This window comes from Mesoplodon mirus, assembly GCF_964341445.2.
Source record: "Mesoplodon mirus genome assembly, chromosome: 3".
NCBI lineage: Eukaryota > Metazoa > Chordata > Mammalia > Artiodactyla > Ziphiidae > Mesoplodon > Mesoplodon mirus.
In genome coordinates, this window is record NC_138978.1 from 32,860,043 (window position 1) to 32,887,492 (window position 27,450).

Genomic DNA, 27,450 nt, shown 5'->3' on the forward strand with positions numbered 1-27,450 from the left:
ACTATAAGATCCTTAAGGTACCCAAGGCTTGTGTCTCTGGTCTCACAGTCAAGTTCCAGGAGGCCTGGGCTCACGGGGAAGGAGTGGCAATGTAAGAGCTGTTTCCCATTTTCTTTGGCCCCTGCAGGGCCATGGTAGAAACTTCTGACTGTAGAAGAGAGTCGAGGGGCAGATGAGTTTGGCCTGAGAGAGGCATGTGCTTCCTTTGGCCTTGGCTGTCTTGGCTGGCAGCTTTAGAAACCCACAGAAGAAACAAGAGGAGGGTGAAGCCTAAGCAGCTGGCCTGGGGGCCTGCTGGTTTCCTGGTAGGTAAGGGCAGAGGACTCCTGACCCAATAGGCAGGCAGCAGCTCTGGTCCCCAAACTCAGTATGGGGACTGGGGATGTTCCTTCCAGTCTCCTTTGCTTTCTTCCACCCTGCCTGCAGGCCTGTGGTCCCCACCCAACATGTGCCTAGGGGAACACGGGGGCCAATGACGTGCTGCAGGTCATGCTGTCCTTGCCCGGAAGCCGGCGATCATTGAACGTGTGCATGTTGATGACAGCGTCAGTCTTGACCATCATGGGAGGCTGTGGCTTGTGCTTGACCCGACGCTGGCAGGTAAGGGAGAAGCGGATCTCGTCGGCCATGGTACTGCAGAAGGAACGCTGGGGTGGGGGTACGGGGTGGGAGGGCAAGGGGCACATGGGTGAGGCCCGACCCTGCAACTCCAGCCAACTCCTCCCCTTCCTCCCAGAGCCTGTGCTAAAGCTACCGGGTCTCCCTCACACGTTTACCCCACCTGCTTTCTGCCCCCTGTAAGGTGACTATTTTGAGTAGCAGCCTACGAAACATCACATCCTTGTTTGGAGTCTAAGGTGGTATCATCTTAGCCCCATTTTACTGATGAGCCAACTGTGGCTCTGATTGGCATGCACATTCATGTTTGAGGAATTTACCCGCCTGACTTTTCTCCACTAGCTTCTGAAGGCAGGAACCAGCCAGTTTCATCCCTATGAGCCCAGCCCCCAGCTTTAGGCCTGGCTCAGAGTCAGTGCTTAAGAAACATTTGATGAATATACGGATAACCTTGCTGGAAGAGCTTCCAACTGAGGGGACGGGTCACTGCGCTCCCACTCAGGGAAGTTCAGGACATATTTCTTAACTGGGAGGCAGGTCCTGTAGGCCTGTGGGTGGCAGTGGCCTGTTCTGGCCTGGGTCCCTGTGGATATCCAAGAGGGACAGCTCAAGTGCAGCACTGCCCACAGGTAACTGATGACAGTGGCTCCTATGAGACCAGCTGCCAGAAGTTGTCCTGCAGCTTGTCGAGAAGGCAGTGGGGCTGTCAATGCCTCAACTTGCCCAGGGAGGCCCGGGCATCAGCACTCAGACAGTTTGTAGGTAGGCTGTGTGGTGAAGGGGAAGGGGGACCTGGCTTTGAATTCTGTCCCTGCCTCTTACCAGCTATGTGACCTTGCCAAGTGTCCCCTTGCTTCCCCACTAAATGCAGACATCATCCCTCCTCACCTCCCTTTCTTCATTCTGAGACTATTTACTGAGACCCACTCTGTGCCAAGCACTGTTCCAGGTGTTAGGCACACAGCAGTGAAAAAGACAGATAAGGTCCTAGCCCATGGTCTAGGAGCCCATGGTCTAATGATGGGACAGAAATAGATAATAAACATGTGAACAAATAATTTCAGAGAGGAATAACTATTATTAAGAGAATAAAGCAGTGAAATGGGATAGAGTGGGGTGGGGAGGGGGGATAGGTGGGGAAGACTACTTGAGCTTCAGCTGAATGACCAAAAGACTCTAAGAATATGGAGCTCTGGGGGAAGAGCATTTCAGGTAGATGGAACAGCATGTGCAAAGGCCCTGAGGCAGAAATGTGCTTGGTTAAGGACTAAAAATGTGGCCAGTGTGTACGGAGCAGAGTAAGTGAGGGGGGAGGGTGGGAAGGAGGAGGTTGGAGACGTGGGCAAGGACCAGATCTCATAGGCTTTTCAGTGGAATTTGGAGCTCATTCCAATTGTAATGTAATTCTAATGTAACCCAAAGAATTTGATTGTTATTTTTAGATGTATCATAATTTTTTAAACCATTCCCTATTATTGGACATTTAGGTTTTTTCACATTATAGTTAACACTTCAACAAACAACCTTGTCAATAAAATTGCACGTCCTTGGCCACTTCCATTGGGTGCATTTCTTTGGGTTTTTTTTTGTTTCTCTCTCTTTTTTTTTTTTTTGCAGTACGCAGGCCTCTCCCGTTGTGGAGCACAGGCTCCGGACGCGCAGACTCAGCGACGATGGCTCACGGGCCCAGCCGCTCCGCGGCATGTGGGATCTTCCCGGACCGGGGCATGAACCCATGTCCCCTGCATCGGCAGGCGGACTCTCAACCACTGCGCCACCAGGGAAGCCCTGGTTAAACTTTTGATTATGGAAATTTCCAAATATATGCAGAAGTGGAGAGAAGAGTATAATGAACCCCTATGTAAGCATCACGAAGCTTCCACAATTACCCTGGAGGGGTTTATGCGAGGGAATGACATGGTTTGAATTAAGTTTTAAACAGGGCACTGGCTGAGCAGCTGGTCGAGAGGAAAAGTGGAGGCAGGAAGGCCAGACTGGAGGCTGGCGCATGATCTAGCTGGAGAGGATGGGTGTGGCCTGGTGTGGAGCTGCAGTGAGGGGAAAACATGCCCAGAGTCAGTGCAGAGGTGGGGCTGGCAGGGCTTCCTGGTGGACTGGATTCAGACTGGGCTACGGTGGGGATGGGATCAGACAGCACCTTGCACCTGGCACATAGGGGGCTTGAAACCAGCGCAGACCCCGTTCCGTCTCCTTCCCTTCCCCGCGCAGGCCCCAGCTTCTGGGGGCTTACCTGCTCTCGCTCTGCTGTCTTGCGGAGCTTGTATACAAACTCGCCCACAGCCACCAGCACAGACAGGACCAGCCCGGCGGCCAGGACGATGAAGATGCCCCCAATCTTCTGGACGCCCAGGGCGCTGGCCTCTTTGTTTTCCTCCTCGGGACACCCGCTGCCCCGCCACCACTTCTCCTTCAGGACGTGCAGCTTGTCCTCCTCCTGCAGCTGCAGGATGGCGATGGTGATCTTGTCCCGGTACGGGGAGCCTGAGTGGGGGAGAGAGGAACCTGGCTGTCAGCAGCCTTTGGTCCATCTGTGCGCCCCTGTCAGTATCCTGGTGGGTGCCAGACACCATCACTGGGCCTCTCAGTATGCTCATCCAAAGGGGGACCCTAGTGCCAGGAGGCCCCTCTTGAAATCCACCTATGGTGTCTGGGTGGCAGGGTCCTGATTGGGGGTGGAGAGTCTTGCCCACGAATCCCTGTCTCCATAGGCCTGCGGCACATCTGGGCGGCATCAGCAGGGGTGAGGTCAGGGAGAGGAGGCATGATCTCTGAATTGACCCCCCCACCTTTGTGCCTGCCCAGGTCTCCTCTGCTCAGGCCAGGGCTGACCTCGCAAGGCTTGTGGCTCTACCTTTTTGCTTCTGGGCTGAGGATACGCTGCCTTTTAAGGCTCAGTGGGGTGACCTGGGAGGGGGAGCAGGAGGCCACGTGTGCGCGTGAGTGGATGTGGTGGTTTCGCTCACCCTGTGTCGCCCGCCTGCAGCCCCGCCTGCAGCCCCGTGCTCACCCATGGGCGTGCCGATGCCGTAGCCCTTGGAGTCGATGAGGCCCCCGATCTGGGTGAGGTTGCAGTTCCTCTGGGTGACGTACTCGATGGTGGTGGACTCCATGAGCAGCGCGTAGTCGGCTGTCAGCGTCCGCTGGATGCCCTCCTCATTGTTCTTCACCAGGGCCGAGGGCTTGCTGCTCATGAAGGCCCACATCTTCTCGAAGGTGGAGATCTTGGATTTCTGGGCCGTGGGGAGGGATGAGGGGTGGGGACGCACACACAGTTACTGATCACACGGGGATCAAGCACAGCTCACCCCTTAGCAGGGCCCAGCTCACTGAACTCTGTGCACAGTCCTCAGAGCGAGGGAGTGCGACCCATTCCTCAGATGTGGAAACTGAGGGCCTGGGAGGATAGGTCCCCAAACACACAGCTGCTGAGTCATAAAGCTGAGAGTCAAGCCAACCTACCCGAAAACCCTGGGCTCTTTGCCACGGCAAAGTATTTTTCAGGCTGTTCTTTTAAAAATTAATTTTCTCTAAGATTTATTAAACAATTAAACATGTGCAGGCCCTGTTCTAAGTGCTTTGCCTGTATTAACTCACTGATTCTTCCCAGCAATCATAGGGGTAGGTACTGTCATTAGCCCCATTTTACAGATGAGAAAATTGAGTTTAGCTGTGCCTCAATTTGCCTAATTTACTCAGACACAAAGTGGCAAAACCAGGCTTCTAACCCAGGCCATCTGGCTCCAGAGTCCATGCTCCTAACCATAGAGCTGCACTGCCTCGCAGAAACCACTGTGAGGGTGGGGGGAGGGGCAGGGGCTGATGAGGGCAAAGCTCGGTGGATTCTGGTCCCCCCACTCCCACTTCAAGCAGGTCGCTCTATGTACCATGCTCCAGGGGAAGATTTGTCTGAGGCAAGTGTTCCTGTCTGTTCTCCTTCAAAACAGTAAAAGAGAAGCAGGGTGAGAATTGCAGAGAGGGGAGAAAAGTGGGGGCAGTCAGAGCAGGTGGTCCACAGACCCCCCTCAGCCTCTTGTTCCAGAGCGTCCTGGGCAGGATGCTGCTCAATGAATATGGAACCAGCATCCCTAAGATCAGCCCTGGTGGGTGGGCTGCTGTGCTTGCCCCGCCTGGCTGGGGAGACTCAGAGAGGGCCTGGGGCCAGGAGAGGGGGCCATGGTTCCATGTTTCTTGCTGCCTGAGGAGACTGGGCAGACCTGGGTGCATGCACTCATGAGATTTCTTGGGAACTTAGTGCCTGCTCCCAGCAGGGATCAGCCTTGCCTCCACTGATCCCAGGGGAGCAGGTGGCTCTGCAGGCCTCATTGTCCCTGGCTGTTTCCAAGTCTGGCTGGGCCTGTTTGTGATATCAGCCTGTCTGACTGGCACCCGGCCCAGCTCCGGTGTGTGTGATGGCATGGGTGTGCTCAAACAGGCTGGCGCGGGGCTGCGGGCGGGGGGAGGAAATGTGACTGCCAGGAGTGGCGGGGGGAGGGGGCTGGGAGGAAAGTGGACCTTCTCCTCTCCAGGTGTTTCCTAGCGCTAAAGGCTGTCCCCTCCAAGACTGGCTCCTGGAGACCCAAGCACGCCTGGGGGAGGAGGGAGCCCTGGAGCAGCAGGCAGCACCCCACTCGAGATTCCACCTGAGCCCCAAATCTCTTGAGTGCCAGGGATGCCTCCTTTGGGCACAGGGCCTGAGGGCGCCTTCACAGACGAGCAGCCACTCCCCTCCTGCAAATTTATCTGCCCCGAAGCTGAAGGCCTGGAAGGGCTCAGATGCCCAGAGCCCTCAGTGGGTTCCATCGCAGCAGCAAGCTGGCTGCCGCCCGCTCCTGCCGTCCTCAGCCTGTCCCACTATCAGCTATTCCTGCTCCCCAGCTATTCCATCCTCCCATGGCTCCCAGATGCTCCCCCCCTCCCCACTTAGCTACTCTTGCCCTTAAGAACATTCCTGATGTCCAGCTCTTCTGACTCTCCAGACATTTCTTATTTTCTAGATAATTTCTGATATCCAGACTGCCTTCTCCAGCTTCTCCCTTAGGTCCATTCTCACTCTGCTACTTTTCCCGCCCTGATTCTCTACAGTCGGAAGCTTTGAACTGGCTCCAATGATCCCCATCCCTGGGATTCATGCCCTGGTGTGATCCCTTACCCTTGAGTGTGGGCTGGGCTCAGTGACTTGCTTTTAAACCCCGCCCCCAGGAGTGATGGGATGTCATGCCTGAGATTAGGTTACAAGAGACTGTGACTTCTGTCTTGCTTCTGCTCTCTCTAGCTCCTCTGGCTTGCTGCTCTGATGGAAGCTGGCTGCCATGCTGTGAGCTGCCCCACGGAGAGGCCCACATAGCAAGGAACAGAGGGCAGCCTCCAGCCGACAGTCAGTGGAGATGGAAACCCTCTGCCCAATAGCCCATGGGGAACTGAATGCTGCCAACCACCATGTGAGTGAGCTTAGAAGCGGAGCCTGGAGATGACCACAGAGTTAGCCAGCACCCTGATCCCAGCCTGTGAGAGGCCCTGCACAGAGGACCCAGCTATGCCAAGCTGATTCCTGACCCACAGACTGTGAGATCATAGTGTTGTTGTTTTAAGACACTAAGTTTGGGGTAATTTGTTATGCAGCTATAGGTAACTGATACACTCTCTTACACACATACTGACGCAAGCTACTTTTATTCCCAAGATCGTTGCTTTTTCAGATAATCAGTTCCAACTCTTCTTCTAATCAGGTTATCCAAGTCCAACCATCACTGCTTGGCAGGGACACATGGCCTCAAACACTCTGCTCTCTTGGTTATTGTAACTAAATACTGTTCTCCAATCAGTGATTTTAGCACCTCAGCTCCTTTTCCATCCCAGTCTCTCCTGCTTTCCAAATTCTCCTTCTAATAGAGGTGGGAATTAGGAGTGTATGAGGCCATCAGGGCTCCTTTTACATCTCCTAATGCATGCATGCATGCATGCATCCATCTATCCAGCCATCCATCTACCTACCCATCCACCCACCCATCCTCTCATTCATCATGTTCATGTTCTCACCCATTCACTCACACACTATCTACACACTAATTCATTCAGCTAACTATCCAACTATCCACCCAGCCTTTTACTTACCCATCCATCCATCCATCCATCCTTACACCTCACCCATCTTCCCACTCATTCTCTGACACAACCAGCCATCAGTAGCTTGAAAATGAACCACACAGGGAGCCTTGTCCCACTCCTTCTGTCTCAGAAGAGGATGAGAACTTCTCCTCTTTCTGCAAACGCCTCCCTGCATCCTCTCCCCAACACCCCATTCCTTCTATACATAGGCCTGCCTGACATCAAAATATATGCTCTTCCCAGTAACACCCCATCATAAATGGAGATAGAAATTTCCATTGGAGGCTGGCGAGGGAGAGGCTGGTATTGAGGCTGATGGGCTTTGAGGAGAGACACGTGAAAGCCTGAAGCAGGTGAAGGAATGGAATGGGGAAGATGGGTAAAGACACCAGAGAGCTTGGGCCAGTTAAGATGAGAAGTGATGATAAGGCAGGAAGCTGGCTGTGACGCTGATTTCAAGAGGTTCTGCTCTCCCAGCTCCAGTGTCAACTAATTCATTACCTTCATCACCTTTAGGCAGATGGGTCTGAAATCTTCTTCCCTAGAAGGCCACCCCCTGTGTTTGTCTCATATCTTGGGATCCCCATTTTCAACAAAACCCACTGATAGTTTCTGATTCCCCTTAGGTTCTGTCCTTGAGTGATTCTGTGATTCTGAGAACATCCCTGAAAAGCTTCCCTGTGCACCTCTGAGGCAGGGAGGGATACAGCCAGGGCCCCTCCTGGAATCTCAGTCCCCTCTCTTATCTTCCTGGGCCTGGTCACAAGATGCCTGAGTTCCATCACTGGCCTGAGTTAGTTACCACCCCAGGGAATGGAGTCTCACATATCTACGGCTCCAATGCCATTCTCCCTGTCCCAGCCCCAGTGGGAACCTTAGTAAGCGTTGCTTCAGGGCCAGTCACCCAAATCAATTAATGGAATCGTTTGGAGCAGCCGATACAGGGCGACATGCCAGGACGGAGAGGATTTTTTTATCAGTGAATTTGGCAAGAAAGTCAGTTTCAGACTCACGACTTTCAATTCTAGCCTCCTCAAAGAAGTAAATTGATTTTCCCCAACTGAAGATATTTAATCTTGAGAATTTAACATTTCTGTACAAGAAAATGTATATAGGTATATATATATATATATATGTATAAAAATATATATCAATTCCAAAGCGAGCTGAATCTCAGGGAATGTGTGTGGGAAGGCAATGTGATTCCATGTGAGACCTTGGGTATTTTCCATACTGGAAAAGAGACCTTTCTCCAGATCAACTGTCTTTCTTATCCCTGGATGTGGAGTCTTCGGCCTTATCAGATCCACGTACCTGAGCAGTTAATCATGTCTCTTGGGTTATTCTCATGGGGACCAGAAGGCTCCCTGAATCCCCTGCCTCTGCCCACCTCGCCAGGGCAGACTTGCTGATCCTCTGGCCCAGCAGCTGCCTCTGCTGTCTGCACGTGCCCCTGAGGCTTGCCTGTGCGGGGGCTGCAGGCTGGCCCCTGAAGGGAGAGTTAGGAGGTGAGGGCTGCAGGCTGACCCTTGCAGGGGGTAGTCAGGAGGCGAGGGCTACAGGCTGGGGATGGTGGTGGTGGGAGGGGTTGGCTCCACTGCATGGACTCTGGTGTCACACCTAGCTGGGTTCAAATGCCAGCTCCTTCTGTGACCACAGGCAAGTGATGTCACATCTCTGAGCCTTACTTTCCACATGTGTAAAATGGGAATCAGCTTAGCACAGAGCCAGGTTCCTAGGAAGTGCCTGATAAGTGGCTAGCGTCATTCTCTGTCTTTAAGTCTCCTTTATTCTCTTTAAGGCTCAGTTTTCTCATCTAGAAATTGGGGATAATAATTTCTAGAGTGCAGAGTTTCTATAGAAAGTAAATGACATAGTACTCAGTGGCAGAAAATTCCAGTGCTGAGACGGGCCAGGCAGAGTACTGTAAATAAGTAAAGACCGCTGAGTGGAGTTCTGATAAACTGGAGACGGCTGTCGCCTCTTGGCACCTGACAATCTCTCTTCAGCAGAGCCAGCTCAGTGATGCCCCTTCATCTTTCACATTTTCGAGAAGCTGGATATGTGAATTTTTTAAATACAAAAATCTCCCCATTTTAAAATGCTGGCCACTAATTAAAAATATATAAGAAATGTGCGGCCCCTAAAATCCTATCTGTGGGCTGAACAGGGCTGTGTATCACCAAGAATAAACAATAAAAATGGTTAACATTTATTGTATGCATACTCTGTGTCAGGTATGGTTCTAAGTTTTCTATATAAATTATCCCATTTAATCATCTCAGTAATCACCTCTACAAGGGTCTGTGTGTGTGTGTGTGTGTGTGTGTATACTATGATTATACACATTTCATAGGTGAGAAAACCGAGGCACAGAGAGGTCATCAGTAACTGAGTCATTTTCAATAACTTCCCATCATCCCTGGGCCTCCCCTGCCCCTTTTGCTGCCTTCTGCCTGCCTGCTCTGGGTCTCTTCTATTCTGAGGACCTCTGGGCTCCCCCTGAAGTGTTTAGCTCTGTGCAGAGGTAGACAGCCATCCTGTGATAGAGGCACCAATGTCCTCCACAAAGCCCCCAGGCCCAATCTGGAGGGACCTGGAAGAAGAGAGGTTCTCCAGGTGTCCACTGGCTGAAGCTTCTCCATGGGACTCCAGTTAAACCCTTGCCTCAGGAGGGGACTACATGGCAAAAGGAGAAAAGGGGCCAGCCGGCTTGCCCATCTTCTGGGTCAGCCAAACAGAGGGGCATCCAGAGGAGAAAGCCTTTGCCTTAAATGTACTGTGTGCCTAGCACTGGCCTAACCACCGTGTATACAGTAGCTCATTGAATCTCCTTGCTAACTGCTGCATGGTGGGAATCAGTATCCATGTCATCCAGGTGAGCAAATTGAGGCTCAGAGAAGTGAAGTGACTTATCCAAGGTCACCCAGTACAGACAACAGCCAAGACTCAAGCCCTGGTCTGTCTGACTCTGAGACTGACTTGACTTGACTGCGGCAGGCTGCACCACACTGAATTCTGCCTGGTCACTGCATTTCTGTCCTATCCTGCTTCTGCTTGAAAGCAGGGCTAAGGCTGTAACAGAGAGGCCAGCAGACAGGTCAGGAGAAACTGGGAGCTGAGCTTGGGAGCACCCTCCTGAGCCTTCCAGCCCAGGGAAGAGTCTGCTGAGCAGCTGGAAGGTAGGGAGATGGACTGGATGACCTCTCCAGGCACCTTCCAGGCTCAGTTGCTAGGATGGGGCAAAGCTGTGCAAGGGGTGGGGCTTGACGGTGCTGGGGACCTGGGGAGCCTGGAACTCTTGGTCCCCAGTTCTATATCTTTCCTAAGCGGCTGTCACTCACACACAGTCCCTCCCACGTGTGATGTGTCTCTCCCACCCCAACACCAAAGAGGGCTAAATCCTTGGAAAAGCTGTCTTCTGACATTCTCTGCCTTCAAAGCTGCCCAGCCCTCCCCGCCAAGAACACGCTTTCCTAACGTCCTCCTTTACATTTTGCCTACATATTTTTACAGCCAAACAACACTTTCAAAGGCCTCCTTTTTCTTCTCCTAATTAATTTTTATCTTCCAAGACGGAGGGAAGACAACACAGGAGACGTTGTTTGTGATGTTTGCTGCTCCCTGACAACTCTTCTAATGAAATTTCCTTTGGAATGATGGGCTGCCACTAGCCACGCGTCTCCCAGGCTACAGGGTGGGGGAGCGAGGGAGCTGGAGCCCCCCGAGAGACCGGCGTCTCGCTTCCTGCTGTTGTCGTCTTTGGATGGGAATGGGCTCTCTCCCTCGAGTGCTACTCTCAGCCAGGGGGGCTTTTTAAGACAGTTTGCAGCTTAATCAGGAAACATGCTAACTGCAGAAATGAAGTTCATTTGCCCTGTGCTCTGGAACCTTCAGGGGTGCTACCTGCTGGGTTCCTGTCCTCAGCATGGTCTCCTGTATTTGCTTTACTTGGCCTCTGCTGCCTTTTAATTCCATCCTTTAATCCAACAACGGCATCCACTCAACGTGAATTGTTTAAGCAACTACGATGTGCCAGGATGGTTCTAGACTGGGGATATGGCTTCACTCTTCCCCAAGGAACTCCTGGACTGTGGCTGGCTCCTTAGAGAAACAATATGGACACGGGGACAAAGAGCCCAGGCATTAGAGCCAGACTACTTGGGTTCGAATCCCAGTGCTGCATTTCACCAGCTGTGTGACGTTAGGCAAGAAGTATGAACTCAGGTTACTTTCTGAGCCTTCCTTTCATCATGTGTTAAATGGAGGTGATAAAAATAGTCTCAACCTTCTAGGGATGTTATAAGGATGATAGGAGTGAATACAGGTAAAGTACTTGGAACGTTGCCTGGCGCACAGTAAGTGCTCAATAAATGTTACTATTATTTTGACTTTGCCAATGTCTCCTAGACATCCAATAGCAACCTCTGGAGCTGATTCCTGTTCAACCCTAGTGCCAGTCTTGCCGTGTACACTCATGGGTGGGAGAGAGGACCACCCCTCCAGGAGAAGACCCTGGAGCGGCTGCGGGAGAGGGCAGTGTGTGTGCAGACAAAGTATCTGACTGTACATCCGGCTCCATTGATCCTTGATCTGCTGTTTGATCACCCGCAACTCACCCAGCCCCTCTGGACCTCTGTTTCTCTAGGTTAAACTCAGCTGTCCTTGCAGCTCTAACTTGAAAGTGACCATAGGAGGCTACCCCCAGGCCCAGTGCAGGGGTGGGGAAGGGGGAGGGCTTGGGGAGGGAGGTATGACTAAGGAGGGTGGGCTGGGCGTGGGGCAGGGAGGAAGGAAGTTTGTCCAGGGACCTTCTAGGAGGGTCTTTTCTTCTAGCTCATCATCCGAGGTGGGGATAATGCATCCACACTCAGGTTCCTCTCTGCCTACCTAACAGTCCCACCGCGGCTGCTGAAGGAAGGGAGCCTAGGCAAGAAGGCTTTCATTTGAACTAAAGCAGGAGACAAGGTGGCCAGAGAGCAAGCGGAACTCATTGGTGATCAGGAGGGCAAGGAAGGGGAGTTGGCTCTGCAGAGGGATGTGGAGTTGCTGTTTCTGGCCAAAGGCCCTTGTGAGCCTGGGCCCTTAAGCCCCAGCATCCCAGCTGGGTGGCAGCATCTGTGTCCCTCCCCTGCCCTCCTCACTGCACCATTCGCAGGGAAGGTGGGTGAGGGTGGAGCGGGCTGCGGGAGGTGCTGCTTGATGCCGAGGACAGCAGCTCGGTGGGGAGCAGGGACCAGGCTCTTGGAAGCCAATCTGAGCATCTTAGCATGGAGGGAGGCAAGGGCATCCAATCAGTGGCAATGAGCCTGCACTGGGCTTATTTATGCTGCTTCCCTTTGATTGGGAGCCCTGCTTAGAGACGGGCTCATCTGTAATGCATGAGGGATGCTCTGGCACAAAGGGCTGGGCCATAGCCTGCGGATAGGCAGAAGCAGGCTCAGCACACACACACACACATGCACACATGCACACATGCCCATCCCCCCACTCACACTTACCTAAGCACACCTGTTGGGACATTTAAGCAGACAGACACGTGCACTCTCCACCTACATATCCATGTAGACACTGGCACACACCTGTAAACAATCATAGGCACATATCCACATGCCCAGATCACAGAGACACATGCACACATATGCTGGTCAGTACATATATGCAGACACACATGTCCAAGCATAAAGACACACAAGCACCCAGACAGGCTGACTCTTGTGCATGGGCACACGTGTGCACACGTACATACATGAATGTGCACTCACACGTTATATACCGCTACACGTGCACGTGAAGGCATTCACATACTCACATACTTGCTCGCCCTCATGAATACATACACCGGGTCCCAGAGAGCCCCTAGTGTACTTATGACAATGCTTTGTCTTCCCCACACTCTAAATACATGGTGGTGACCTTGTAGGAAGACCCAGTTTGCCAGAAGCAACATCCCAGAGGGGAGTCTGTTTCCTCTCTCTTTGCTCTTCACTAAGCAGCTGCTTCTACCCTTAAGAAGAGGCACAGGGGAGGCCAGGGCCGGGGGGCGTGCTACTGGGGCTCCATGCCCAGGAGGTAGAAGGCTTTCCCACCCAACCCCTTCTTTCTGTCCTTCCTCAGGCCCCACTGGAGGCTCAATCTATCACTCAGAGGCTTAGCCTGGAAGGAGGCAAGGGCTGGGGGATGGGGAACCAGGGCCCGGAGGAAAGCAAAACACCCCAGGCTTTCAGACTGATTGACAGCAATTGACTACTGAACAAATACATGAATGAATGGACCCATAACCACAGAATTCCCAGATCCTGACCATTCCTGAGAAATCATTAGAGCAGTGGTCCTCAAAGGGTGGGCCCTGGACCAGCAGTCTCAGCCTCACCTGGGAACTCATTAGAAATGCACATTCTCAGGCCTCCAGGACCTACTGAATCAGTAACTTCAGGGGTGGGGCCCAGCAATCTGGGGGTTCCCCAAGCCTTCCAGGTGATTTGGACACACGCTCAAGTCTGAGAACCGTGGCTCAGAACATGGGCTTTGGAGAAAGGCAGGCCTGGGCCAGCCTCGGGCTCCTTCAGCTGTGAGTCCTTGGACAACCCGGTTAATGCTCCAAGCCTTAGTTTCCACACGTGTAAAGTGGAAACAATTGCAGTACCTACTTCACGGGATTTGTCACGAAGATTAAATGAGACCAAGCATGGAGCACCTGGCCCACTGTGAGCGCTCAGTGGTGGTAGCTGTAGTTATTATTACTTTAATTTCCAGAAGAACATTTACAGCTATCAGTGGTCAGGGTCACTCAGTTTCCTAAACCCTCAGCTACTCTAGTACAAGGTGAAAAAACAGTAAGGAACTAAGCCAACGCTTTACAAAACAGGAGGGTGCAGCCAAGTCATGGCCAGATCCCCATGAGAGCAGTAACCTGAGCAGCTGACAGGGGCTTTACATGGACACCAGCATTCCACGAGTGTAATATGCTAAGGAATGCTTGTAAATGCTTGTTCAAGTTTTAAGCCTCCTTCCTTCCCCGGAGGATGTTCCCCCTGCTGCTCTCTCAGTGGTGGAGAGCTCACCCCAAGCCCAGGCCATCCTCTTGGAAGTGGAGGCTGCTGAGACGCAAAGCCAAGGGCAGGGAGCCCCCTGGCCCCAGGGCCTGTTGGTGTGTCTGGGCCATGCTTCTCCTTCCCCCTTTTCCAGCCTCGTCTCTCCACCTGTCCTCCTCTGATGATTTAAGGAAACACAGCATATTCATGCTGCTTGTCCCAGGTATGGAAACTTCTAGGATTTGTGCTGGGACCAATCCAGATGGCCACATCACTACAGCTCCCCAAAGTCAACTGGTCCCAAACGGGGATGGGCGGAGCCCTGGGGATTTCTGGTCCTTTGGCTCTGTGTGGTTAGGGAAGGACAGTGAAGGGAGGCAGGAGGTCTCACCTTGAAGAAGGTCATGGTGGCCCCGTCCTTGACAGCCCCATACTCGATTTTGGTTTGCTTGGCCAGGTCATCGGCAGAGTCAATGGGCGATTCCATGCGCTCCACGGTCAGAAAGGCAGCCAGGTTGGCCGTATAGGAGGAGATGATGATCAGCGTGAAGAACCACCAGATGCCACCAATGATGCGTGTGGACAGGGCTTTGGGCATCAGTTCAGACCCTGGGAGGAGGGAGGAGGAGACTGATGGTCCCTGACAATGCTCAGACCAGGGTTGCTCTGGTCCTCTGGGACACAGACTCCACTGACAATCTAGTAACAGCTGAGACCTCTTCCCCAGACCAGTGGTTATCAAAGTGTAGTTCCTGGACCATCAGCATCACCTGGGAACTTATTAGAAATGCACATTCTCAGGCCCCACCCCAGGACCTAATGAATCAGTAGCTTAGTGGTGGGGCCCAGCAATCTGGGCTTTGATAAGCCCTCCAGGTGATCCTGATGCAGGCTAAAGTTTAAGAACCACTGCTCGAGAAAAACACACACATGCACAACATTTCACAGGCTTGTCAGACCCTCTGATGCCTATCTGTGAACCACCCATGTGGTCCCAGGTTCTGAACACCTGGAAGTCTTGAGTGAATCCTGCTCTTAGCTCTTCAGTTCCCTGTGTGATCATGTGCCAGACAACTTCCCTCTCTGGGACTCTGTAAAGCATCGTCCTTCCTCTGTCCCAGCCTCACGCAAATACCACAATGCTGCTGTAATGATATAATTTGAGGAGGAACTGTGTTGGAAATACAGGTGGTATACAAATATAAGATTGCTATAGGATGCTTTGCAGGAGGAGAAAAATCAACATTTTTTGAAGCTCTTTGCCGAAATAGATCACTCCTCCTCCCCGACCTTGGGTGCGAAGCACAATTTGGCTGAAACCTTCTAACTGAAGTAATTAACTAGGTGGCTTTCAAGGGATTTAAATAGCAAGTGACTCCTGAACTTTCCACAATATTTGGACCTGCCATCTGAAAAGCGTCTGCTTTGATATGGATGAATTTTTTTCTCAAAGAAATCACTCAAGGGAGAGTTTTTCAAATACATAACTATTTTTCTCCCTCCTAATCAAAACCTTGTGGGGAATACATCAGGGGCCAGTGCTTTGAATAGCAGCAGGAGGTGAAAGGGAAGCTGTTACTGCATTGAGGGGCCTCCAGGTCCTTCCCAACTGTCAGTGAACAAAGACGATGAATGAAGAAGCAAGGTGAGGCTTCAGGACACTCATTAATGGTGGGGACAGAAAGAGGCACTTCCCTCTAAAGCTGCCTGTCACTTCCCAGCTGCTGGAGACCACGCCTCCGCCTCCACCCCCAGCTTCAGCTGCCTGGCCCTCCCCCAAGCAAGGGGCTAGAGTTGCCCCCAAAGGGAGAATGACTTATTTTACTTTTGGTGAGCTCTGCCAGGCTCTGTTGGGTCCCTGACCTGGCCTCTGTTGTGGCTGGGAGTTCGCTCAGGTCAGGGTCCTTCATTCAAGTGCCCAGAACAGGGCTTGGCATGTAGTGGTGACTCAGGAGACATTGAGATAACATCAGTCATTCATTCCTTTGGCATTTGCTAGTATATATCTACTGAGGACCAGGGTTTGTGCTGGGCCTTGAGGATACACACAGATGAGTGAGGGACAGAGACATTCTTTGCCCCTTGGATCTCCTTCCCTCCCTGGTGCCCTCTGTGGGACCCTAACTCAGGCAGAGGCAATGAGCACTTGGCTCCTGGCCATCAGGGCTTGTGGGTGGGGTTCTTCTGGGGGTCTTTCCTGGCTGGGGTTCCCTCCCCCTGTGCTTGCCCTCCAGCCCCTGGTGTTCCTGCACTATGCTCCTTGCAGGTACTCTGCTTTCTATTTGAGCAAGTGCAAATCTTTCCAAAAGATGGGCTACCAGCCGGGGATAGGTGCAGTATCCCAACCCTCCCTCAAGAGGATGTAAGAAAAAATGGCGTCCTTCTGTGTTTACCAGCTCTGATGCACTGAGGCTAATGTCCCCACCTCAGACATGCCCTTTTCGACTACCAGGCTCCCCAGAGTCCAGTTCCCGCTACATTCTGAAGTTTTCATAGTCCATCTCTGTCCTCCAGCCCCATGGCCACTACCCCGGCTCAGGTATCATCATCTCATTCCTGCAGTAGCCTCCCACCCAGCCTCCCTGCCTCCAGTCTCCCCTCGTCCTCAGCCCAACTTTGCTCGGCCAGATTCTGCGGTGGTGAGGCCATCGGTGGGGTTGGCCCCAGCAGACAAGATGCTGTATGTCCATTGCAGCTGGAGCAGGAGGGGCTGGGGATGAGCCCTGCATGCTATGGGTGGGCGTGGCTTATATGCTTCAGCCTCAGACCATGAGCCGGTCCAGCCACAGTAGTGATGGAGCTTGGGGACCTGGGAAAGGGCACACACCTGAGCATCCAGGTGTCTCCAACCTTCTGAGGGCTTGGCAGGTCTGAGGCTGCCCTGGAGGGTGGGGCTGGCTCTGCTGACACTGGAGAGGAGGCTGCTTGGGGAGGGCACACGTACCTTGCTGCATCAAGGACCCCATTCCAAACCAGAAGCTGTTCAGCAGCGTGAAGTTATTTTCTACCACCTCGGAGCCAGGGTTGCAGGGGTGAGCATCATACCACTCATAAGGGCTGAACCTGCAGCAGAAAGAGGGGGGCAATGAGGCGAGGCTACAGGGAGACAGGAGGGAAGGAGTGTCCAAGCCACACAAGCCGGCGGTTTAGCAATCAGTGATATGCCGACAACTTTAGCATCAATTCCCTCATCGTTCTGCTGGGAAGGCAGGGAATGGGAAACCAGGGCCAGTTTGCTTCTCGTTCTTTATCGTTAGTGCCCTTTTCTGGTGATAAAAGTAATTCAGCAGTATCTCTTAGAATTAAAAGTGCACATGCCCTTCAACCTAGCAATTCTGCAACTCATTATCCATCCTAGAAAAAACACTCCCACAGGAGCACAAAGAGAAGTGTGCGAGGGTGTTTATCAAAGCATTGTTTGTAATAGCGAAAAACTGGAAACCTAAATGTCCTTCAATAGAGGAATGATTAAATAAACTATGCCACAACCGTACTTTGAAATATCACGCAGCTGTTAGAAGAGATGTGCCAACAGGGAAAGATCTTCAACACATATTGTTTGGTTTTTTTTAAAAAAGTGATAAAAATAAGAACAATATGATCACATCTGAATAAATAGATTCCTGAAGACATAGTTGCATACCTACTTATGTACATTTGTATATAAATGCATATAGAGTCTGGAAGGATCCATATCTAAAAAAAATCACTGTTTACCTCAGGAGGGGTTGTTAGAATGGCAGAAGAAATTTCATGGAAGCCTGTTGTTTTGTATGTATTACATGAATTTTGAAAAATGAGAACAGGCTTTTGAATTACTTGTATACTTTAAAAAACCTTAAAATGGAAAAATAGTAAAATACACTTTTCACAAAATAGTCAAACAGTACAGAATACAATGAGAAAGTGAAAGTACACCATGATCCCACGCCCTGGGAAAAACAATGTGTTATATATTTTTTTCAGATTTTTCTCTCTGAATATGCAAATACATGCATGACAGGAAAAAATATTATTTAAAACTCCCCACTGCCTTCTAAGGAAGAGAAGTTCTGATAACTGGAGGGGTCTTTGTTTACTGTGTGAATTCCAGTTGAGGAACTGGAAATGTAAGCTGGAGGAAGCTGGAACACTCTGGAGAGATTGAGAGAAAGTCCCCACCAGGCTGGAGTGGCTGCAGTGACTGGGGTGACTGGAGTGGCTGGTGTGGGGTCAGATGCTGAGATGAGAGACCCTGAAGGAGAGACATGTCTGATAGAATTTTGTTTTGTTTTTTAAAGTGTGATGAGCTTTAAGTGTGATGTTGTGACTTTCCATCCCCCTTCTAAAAGCTTTAGTAAATTAAACATTGATCACCAATGCTCACATGAGAAGAATTTTGTTTTCACAAAGCAGGAAGATCCTCCAGATAGGAAATTGCAAAGTGAGGCTTCAAACCAAGATGGGGATTTTCAAAGTGAATGACCACGAGCTGGTTAGAGGCTCTAAAAATCCACAAGAAAGAGACAGAGGATGAAGAGAGTAGAGATGAGAGACTGTTGTGAGAAGGGTTTTAGAGAAAGTCTTTGGTGAGCTGTGTGTTCAGGGGCCCCTGCATTGAAGTCTAGGGAGAGCAGCTTCCACAGGGTGGCTGGGGGAGCTCGGGGGTGGCTCTGGAAGGAGCAGATGTGGCGGACACCACCTGGGAAGTCTGGAGGGCAGGGGTCGGGCTGATGCGTGCTTCTTAGGTGAGGCAGGAGGGTGAGTCCTTGCTGCACGGCACTGGCCTGAAGACCCAGACATGGCCAGGGCTAAGGACGTTTCCCTGGACCAGATGGGCCCATGTAGAAGAGAGATTCAGCCTAGATCCACCTTGACTCCTATCCGAGAAGGGCGATGGGACTCCAACAGGGAGAAGCCATGGAGCAGGGGCTGCTAGAGGACCAGATGCTGAGCGGGGGAGTGGGCCGACCAAGGAGACACTGCCAAAGGGGGCCTACATGGGGGCAAGGGGAGAAGTCTGATCTGTGAATGAGGGTAGAAATGCTGAGGACTATACTGGACTCAGCCTTCTAACTTTTGAGTTGAAACAGTGTGTTTGTGCTTTAGAGAGAGACCTAGGGTTTCTGAGCTCTGGAAGCAAGCCAAAAGTGACAGGTCCTGGCAGAGCTTTCACTGGGGCAAAGAAATTCACCTCTAAACGCACTGGAAGGTGGGTGAGAGACAAAGTAAAGATGATTTCTGATGAGCTCTCATGAGCCCTGCTTTTTTAATGTACACACACATATACAAAGTATATATATGATATATGTGATAATCTTTTAACACACACAAAAAATCATATCATATATCATAATACTGTCTTAGATCTTGGCTTTTTACTCAATAAGTCACCAGCCTCTTTCCAGATCAGTCCTTCCTGATCCCCTTTATTCTCTATAACTAATTAATAGGTGTTTTTTGTAACACATTTTTTAAATTGAAGTATAGTTAATTTACAATGTCATGTTAGTTTCAGGTGTATAGCACAGTGATTCAATTCCATATATGTTCTTTTTCAGATTCTTTTCTATTATAAGTTATGACAAGCTACTGAGTACAGTTCCCTGTACTATACAGTAGGTCCTTGTTGTTTACCTATTTTATATACGCTAGTGTGTATGTGTTAACCCAAAACTCCTAATTTATCTCTCCCCCCCACCTCCCCACCATCCCCTTTGGTAACCCTAAGTGTGTTTTCTATGTCTGTGAGTCTATTTATGTTTTGTCAATAAGATCATTTGTATCATTTTTTTAGTCAATAGGTGTTTTTAACCATTACTCTTTGATGGCACTTAGGCTGGCCCTATTTTCCACTGTGGTACACTCTGCTGAAAGAAACATCCTTGGCCACACTTCCGTGGGTACCTAGGCCAAAGGGCAGCCTTGTCTAGGGCTTTGCTGAGAAGGCTTTCTAGATTTGGGGGAACTGTAAAGTGGGGCTCAGTGGTGACTTTCAACAGGATAAATTCCCAGAGGTGGAATTGCTTACCATGATAAAAATAACTGGTCTCAAATGGGCCTCTTGGTTATCAAGTACTGTTATAGACCTGGGTCCTCACTACCCCTCGAGAGGCCGACAATGCAGCAGGCACCCACTTTACAGGTGGGGAGGTGGCTTGGAGCAGTCTGACTGCAATCTTGCGGTCAGTGGGTGGAAAGGCCCAGATTTGAACTCCAAGGCCACAGGAGGGAAGAGGAGTGGGATGGGCGCTGGAAGGTGCCACCAAAGTGAATGATGGATCTCGGATGTATGGCTTGTGGCTACAACGGGTTCTCTCAGTCTTGCAAGTAAGTTGGAGCTGGTAGAGGCTGACCTGGAGATACTCTGTGTCCCCTCGGGGGAGAAGGCTAAACATCGGCCCCTGGGTAGAAGGGCAGACAGAGCACTGACTGGCCGGGACCATCTCTGCCCTGGGACTCTCATCTGTACTGGATTTGGCTGGAATGTGACTCCTGGGGGCTGGACTGGCGGCTCGCCCTCGGCCCTGCCTCTGGGGTCAGGCACTTAGGATCATCTCCTCGTCATGAGTGCCAACTGTCCTGCTGTCTGTGGTGAGAAGAATCTGCTCTCCCTTCCTTTTTTCTCACTGAGCATGAAGCAGAATATCCTGGTGGCAGAGAAACGCCTTGGTCAATGCCTGGACCCCTGATGCTAGACAGGCACAGGTCAGGCCAGGTTTAGGGTGGACAGCACTGTGCCCTGGTGGAGCTGCCTGGAGGGGGCCTGGGCACCTGCCCACCCATCTCTTGGGCAGCTGTGTCCAGCTCTCCGGCAGCCAGCAAGGAGTGGTCCAAAGGACACAGGCCACATGGAGGGGAGGGCACAGAGGGCCACGTCCACAGTACAGACGTGCTGTGCTCGACCTCAACAGGATTGTAAAACATCAAATTAGTGGCTACTTATAAAAGCCATGGGGCTTCACATGAAAATCTGAACCTCTCTCTAAAATCATGAACCCCGAAGCACTGGTCTGTATTCCTGTTTAGCACAGTCCGTTGGAGCTGAGTGGTAGTCCCCCTTTTCTCCACGTGTGTGCTCAAGTTTGCCTCAGTCCCCACTACTCCCTGCCGCCTACCACCCAGCCTGCTTCACTCCCTCATGCTTCCTGTGTGTGCCACCCCTGATTTAAAGTCGGGCAAGTCTTGGTTTGAAGCCTAACACTGCACGGAAAGGCTTTCTGACTTTGGGCAAAGACTTAACCCCTGTGAGCCTCAGTTTCTGCTTTTGTAGAGTGGAGATAATTGTACTGACCTCACAGGACTGCTGTAAGGATTTGACAGGATGGGTGTGAATTGTGTTGTCAGAGTGTTACACTGTGTGACAACTGTCCTACGATGCTGTTCATGGCTCTGTGGCCAAGACCCCTGTCCCTCTCCTCTCTCTCTGGCATCCTGTGTCATTCCAGCAGCTCCAGAAATCCCATCTCTTCCAGAAAGTCTTCCCAGCCTAACCTGGGGAGGGGGGCTCCTACCTGCCTGGCCAGGAGGTAGTGGGTGGGAAGGAGGTTTGGCTACCAGCAGCTGATGAAAGGCCAGGAATTAGAGGGGGATGGGAGGCACATCAAATGAGCAAAGCTGATGCTGGAAAAGCTCCAGCTGTTTGCAAGGGGGTGGGAGCCAAGAGGCCGGCTGGAGCTGCTAAAATTATGGTGAGAGCTCTGGAGAATGGCTCCTGGCTTTCAAAGGCTTGTTAGACCATTAAAGACAAGAGGCTTAATGAAGGTCTCTCTGTGGCAGGCTGGGCTGCCGGCTGGGCGAGCGGGCAGGCAGCACCAGGCCTGCCGGCAGCAAAGAGCTTCGGAGGCAGGACAATTTCCTCTCTCACATCCTTCCCTTTGGTCTGTCTCTGTGTGGGAGGAGGGAGTGAAAAGAAGCAGGGCTGGGGGAAGGCTTTCAAAGAAGACTCAGGAGAGAAAAAGGCCGAAACACCAAGTCCTTGGATTTCAAACTGCTTCTCCGGAGAAGTCTCGCTTCACACCGTGTTAGAATTTAGAGAAAAAAGAACCAGGGCAGGGGCAGGGGCAGGGGCTGGGGCTGGAGCCTGGAGGCAGGAGGCAGGAGGCAGAGGGCCCAGGGCCCAGGAGCCACCAACTTGGGGCGGGAACAGAACACAGATGTCCAGGTGGCCAGAGATGTGGGTTGCAGATAAAACACTTGGTGACCTGAGTTCACTAGCTGGATGTGTCCCTAATTGCTAGGATGGCCTTGGCGAGTACTGAGCCTTTCTGAGTCCAGATGTCTCCCCTTCATGGGAGGCTGTGAGAATTAACTAAGATAATTGGCTGTAAAGGACAGAGCATGGTGCTTGGCACACAGACAGAGCTCAGTAAACACTGAGCTAAACCTGTTTCCTAGTGACCTCTCCCTACCACCCACCAGTAAGGATGTGCTGTGTCTACTTCATGTGAACAACTAAATATGCAAGGGTATTGCTAGTACATGTTAGAGGCAGGTATGTGCGTGTGCCAAGTTTCTGCATGTGTGCATGCGTGTGAGTTTATGTGGCATTGTTCCCCCTGCTGTTGTGGACTGGATGGACACAGTCTGTTTGCCAAGTTTCAAGCTACCTGCTGGGCCACCCAATGCGCCTGGGTCTGCTGTACTGGGTGCCTGGCCCAGGTGGTGCAGCCTTGGGCAGTGACTTAACCTCTCCTGCTCATAGGACCTGGGATACAAATGCTGCCTCTCAGAGTCATGGACGCAGACCAGGGTGAAGACTGGGGGATTCAAGCTCAGAGGCCATGGAAGGATCCCTGAGGGATATGAAAGGATCTGAGCCTCACGGAGGGAGGCAGGAGCAGGTACAGCAGTGGCCTGAACCTGGGCCTTCTGTGCCCATTGCTGAGGATGGGGGGACCTGCCTGGCTCCCTGAGCCTCTAACCCTGGGCCAGACCTCTGGTCAAGGCATTGCCCTTACCTGGCGATGACAAAGAGGACACAGCTGACACCCAGGTAGGCGAGGAGCACGTACATCCAGATGTCTGGGGACAAGGGGTTGAGGAAGGAGAAGACACTGGGGTTGGTGCCATTGGGCTTGCGATAGAGGATGCTCACACCGAGGGTCATGAAGGGCTTGGAGAAGTCGATGGCCTTCTCGCGGACGTGGGTGATGGTCAGGGGGGCCACAGCCAGATCTGCCTTCTGCAATGAGAGACAGACAGACTATGAGCAGAGCCTAAGACTAGCAGGGGACAGAACACCCCTTCTTGAAGGGAGGAGAGACGAGGCAGTGAAGTGGAGTCTGTTGCCTGAGCCCTGGATCACTTCACCACTCTTTAGTTTCAATATTTACTAACCCTTCTTCTGCGCCAGGCCATGCCCAGGGTGCTGGGAGACAATAATGAATGAGACCTAACCCCTGTTTCCCAAGAGCTCATGGCCTTGAGGAAGAGGACAGTGGTATCAACATGCAGAGAATGGAACCCTATTGCAGCTGTAACCCATGTGGTCCATTCTCAAAATGGTGCCTTTCAAATATGGTTCAGCAATCTTCAAACATTTAAAAATAGCTGGTGTTCTTTCTTTGTGACTATCAAAGGTCATGAAGAGGACACAGAATCCACAGCAACCCTTATTTATATCTATTTCCCTCTCCTATCTACTTCTTGCACACTTCACTGCATTTTGGATACTCTATATATCCTCAAAGCCCCAAAAACCAGTTGGGCAAAAATAATACTCTCTCTGGAGGGAAAGGGTGGGGAAGAAACTAAACAGGCAAATTCAGAGCCCTCTTTTTTTTTTTTTTTTTTTTTTGCGGTACGCGGACCTCTCACTGTTGTGGCCTCTCCCGTTGCGGAGCACAGGCTCCGGACGTGCAGGCTCAAGGGCCATGGCTCACGGGCCTAGCCGCTCCGCGGCACGTGGGATCTTCCCGGACGGGGGCACGAACCCGTGTCCCCTGCATCGGCAGGTGGACTCTCAACCACTGCGCCACCAGGGAAGCCCCAGAGCCCTCTTTAATAGGAGAGGGGAGGCAAGAGAACAGAGCAGAGGAGGAAGGGAAGGGACTGGGGAAGGCTAGGGATGTCCATAAGTTGATCAATCTTAGCCCATCACAGTTTTAACAAGGGGAATAATTAAAGGTCTGTATCTCTGGTCTGAGCTTTTTCTGACTGAAAATCTACCATCTCTCATTCTTATCTTTGCAGGCTTTCCTCACTGCTCTCCTCTTGCACAAGGCCCCACTGAACTGCTTCCTGTTTACCACATTCCCTTCTTGACCTCCGTGTTTTGCACACACTGTACCCTGTTGAGAATGTCTCTTCCTGCTGTCTAACTCTCACCGCCTTCCATATTCCTTTGCATATGCTCTGTCTTCCAAGAAGCCCTCCCTGATATCCTCCAATTCTGAACTCCATGAAGCTTGCGCTGTCCCATGGTAAGGTCCTAACCTGCTCAGTTGAAATGGCAGTATGTGCAGCCATGTGTCTTTTTGTCATATCTGCCTATTTACCTGTGAGTTGCTAAGCGCAGTTGGGACTGTGGCTGATTCACTGCTTTGTTTCTCTACTCCCAAGCCCCATCTCAGCCTTTGCAATATTTGTTAACTAATAATGTGTCCCTCTGAGAGGCTGTGCCTTGGGCTCCTGTGGATATTTACATACCAGAATGTGAACCAAGTTATCACTTCCCTTCCTCGGGTGGGGCAGGACAGAAAGGGAGGCTGAGTCCTAAAGACCAGCACTAAAGACCCTTTTGCTAAGGGCGGCGGCTGCCTCTGAGAACCCCCTTCCAAACAATAGTCTCTAGGCAATCATCCACTGACTTGGTCCAGCTTAATTAATTAATTGAGTATTTAAACAATTAATTGTTTTGTGAGCTTCACTAGGCACTAGGGATACGCAGCTGAGCCAGACAGACATGGTTTCTGCCCTCCTGGGGCTTACAGTCTAGTAGGGCAGACAGACGTTAATCAAATTGTTTTCTAAGTGGTAGCTATTAACACATCTCTGACTTCACCGATCCTAGAATAGGAACCAGCAACCAAGTTGAAATGAAACTTCAAGACAGGGAGGACTGGTATGGGTAGAACCCCAGCTCCTAAATGACTCTGCAGGTGCTCCAGGCTGCGGGGCACTGGCACTGGCTGGGGGGCACTGGCACATGACCCCAATGTTTCTCCTTCTAATGTCAGCCCCCACGGCTGATTATTGAAACTAGGAGCCCAAGGATTCGGTGAATCTTAGAACCTGGGAAAGTCAGGGAGGAGGGGCCTATTACTAGGGATGTTTCACACTGGGACCTTCCTTTTGTAAGCTTCTCAATGTGTGAGTTGGCACTTGCCTAGCTTTGAAGGCAGAGGAAGAAGAAACAGGCAGCTGCTGCCACCCTCGCTCCCTGGAGCCCTCTCATTTCAGGGTGTGCACAAAGGAAAGCAACAAAAGGAGAGTGAACTGTCAGGGAAGGTGCCGGGGGACTAATGTGTATTTGCTCAAGACCTGCTGTGCACCAGTTGGGGGTACACGGGTGAGCAAGAGACCCAGTTCTGCTCTCATGGAGCTTCTGGTGAAGGGGGCCCCTGATGGAGGCTGTGGATAGGACTCCAGTTGGAGTGGGAGCTGGGGTGGGGACATTCTGGAAGGTTCCTTTCAGTCCTGAAGTTCTAAGATCCTCTATAATGTTGGCATGACATCATTCTAGAACTTGGCCTCCCCTAGCCCTGCCCCACATTGCTTTGGGAGGCTCTATTCTGACTCCAGAGTCATCATCACTGTTCAGAATGCATTTGGAACTGGTCTCTGGGAATGGCTTCTGGGGCTTGGAGTGGATTCTTGGGAAGAACCTCAAAGTCAATGGCGGCAAATCTTCCTTCGGCTTTTGATGGCTGGTTGGATGACAGTGTTAGTAACTGAGGGGTCAGTGTGTTTGCAGCCAATGCTTTTCCCACCAGGAGTGTTCCAGGAGTGGCGAGGAAGCCAACCACAGGGCCAGAGGCCCTCTTTCTTCCCCCAGATGGTTTTAGAACCTTCAGAATCTCCCCACCAGCCTTTCTGCTCTCAGGTTCTAACGGTGTTGGAAGGCACCTGTGCCTACAGCAGCAAGACAACTGGTCAACCTGAACTTCTTCACAGGAAGTTTTGATGTGTGTTCTCCCTTGGGCTTCAGGAAGGCTGGAGTTCTCCACTTTGGTTTTGGTTTAGGCAGGAAATACTACATTTCACCGTTGGTTACGATTTCCCTGAAAAAGGCCATATTTTGTCCAACTTCCCTTGAAAGAGCTGAACAGATGTCAAGCCTTTGCTGTTTCAGTTCGTTACTCAGAATGAAAGGCCCAGTCTTGGCAGGCTCTTCCCACTTGTGCAAGTTTTCTTTGAGGATGATTCATAAAATCATAGGCTGTCAGAGCTGGACAAGAGACCTTTAGCAACATCTATTCCAACCCGTATTATTTATGGAGGGAAACTGAAGCTCACAGAAGGTCCAAGGTCTTTGCTCTCATATTTACAGTAATCATATCCTTGAACAAACCAAACCTCTGACTTGTGCAACACATTCATTGGTCTTATGGGTGATTTGTTAGCCCCTTCTGCCTCACTGAAGACCTTTCCATACCTTTTTAAAAATAATAAACCTCTGGACCAAGTAGGACAGCTCTTCCAGGACACTACTTCATCCCTATAAGCAGCTTTCCACTTACCAAGAATCTGTTAGGACCCGCCTGGCTCCAGCTGTCCTACTCTCCTCCATGCTTGCATCAGGTCAATTGGCACCATTTGCTTTACGTCTCCACAACCAGAAGTGAAGGCAAGAATGACTAGCTGCAGCTCCACATTTCTGCCCTTAGTATCCAGGCCCTTTGGCTGCTGGTCAGATGCTACAGCCTCATACCCCAGAGTGAAACCTGGCAAGCCTCAGCTTGCTACCTGTGTCTGGTGGCCCAGTTGGCACCTGCCTACTTGGATTCCCAAGTATGGTCTCCACCAGATTCCCCATCTATGTGCTCTGCCTCTTGGTTGGGGATCCCCCAGGGCATCTGCTTGCTGACTGTGACCTGCTGTAGTTAAAAGAGTAAGAACTACTATCCTTCATAGATGCTTCTTATACGCCAAGCATTGCTAAGTGTACTACCTACATTACCTTATGCGACCCTCCCAGTAGCCCCATGAGGCACTAAACATGATCTCCACATTCCAGGTGAGGGTACTGTGACTCATCAGGCTAGGAGGTTCGGTCAAGCTGGTGAGTGGCCAGTGGCGTTCGTGGTACAGTGATGAGCGTAGCCACCTTCCAAGCTGGTGAGTGGCTGAGCCAGTACTTGGACCCAGTTCACTGTGACCTCAAACCCCGAAGTTTTACCACTCTGCCATACCAGCCATGTGCAGTGTGGGATGAATTGGGCACCCCCTCCCCAGATATGTTCAAGTCCTATCCCTGGGTACCTGTGAACGTGACCATATTTGGAAATAGGCTCCCCCGCTCACCGCCACCTAACACAGTATTTTATTATTGCCACTGGGACTAAACAACCTTGGAGAAATTCCTGGGTAGCGTAACTGGGGCTGTGCCTAGGGAGGACACGCTTTCTCTATCTTCAGTGGGCGTGTCCACTTCCGCATAGATCTGTTTCTCCCTGACTCCTGCTGAGTGCCCCTAAAGCCATCAGTGTGCAAACACCCTCTCTTGAGTGTGCAGCCTTGTGGAAGGCTC

At 51.3% G+C, this 27,450-nt stretch overlaps 1 protein-coding gene across 2 annotated transcripts in view; it reads right to left on the minus strand.

Moving 5' to 3' along the window:
• Positions 1–452: 452 nt before the first annotated feature.
• The window catches only part of GRIK3 (glutamate ionotropic receptor kainate type subunit 3), a gene marked incomplete at both ends in the record, with an annotated part of 233,971 nt that continues 206,973 nt past the window's right edge, over positions 453–27,450 (minus strand). For both annotated transcript variants that reach the window (XM_082614766.1, XM_082614765.1), the window contains 6 exons: positions 453–647; positions 2,870–3,120; positions 3,647–3,869; positions 14,170–14,387; positions 16,723–16,841; positions 22,718–22,941. In XM_082614766.1, coding sequence (XP_082470892.1) covers positions 453–647; positions 2,870–3,120; positions 3,647–3,869; positions 14,170–14,387; positions 16,723–16,841; positions 22,718–22,941 — 1,230 coding nt within the window. The remainder of the gene's footprint in view (positions 648–2,869; positions 3,121–3,646; positions 3,870–14,169; positions 14,388–16,722; positions 16,842–22,717; positions 22,942–27,450) is intronic.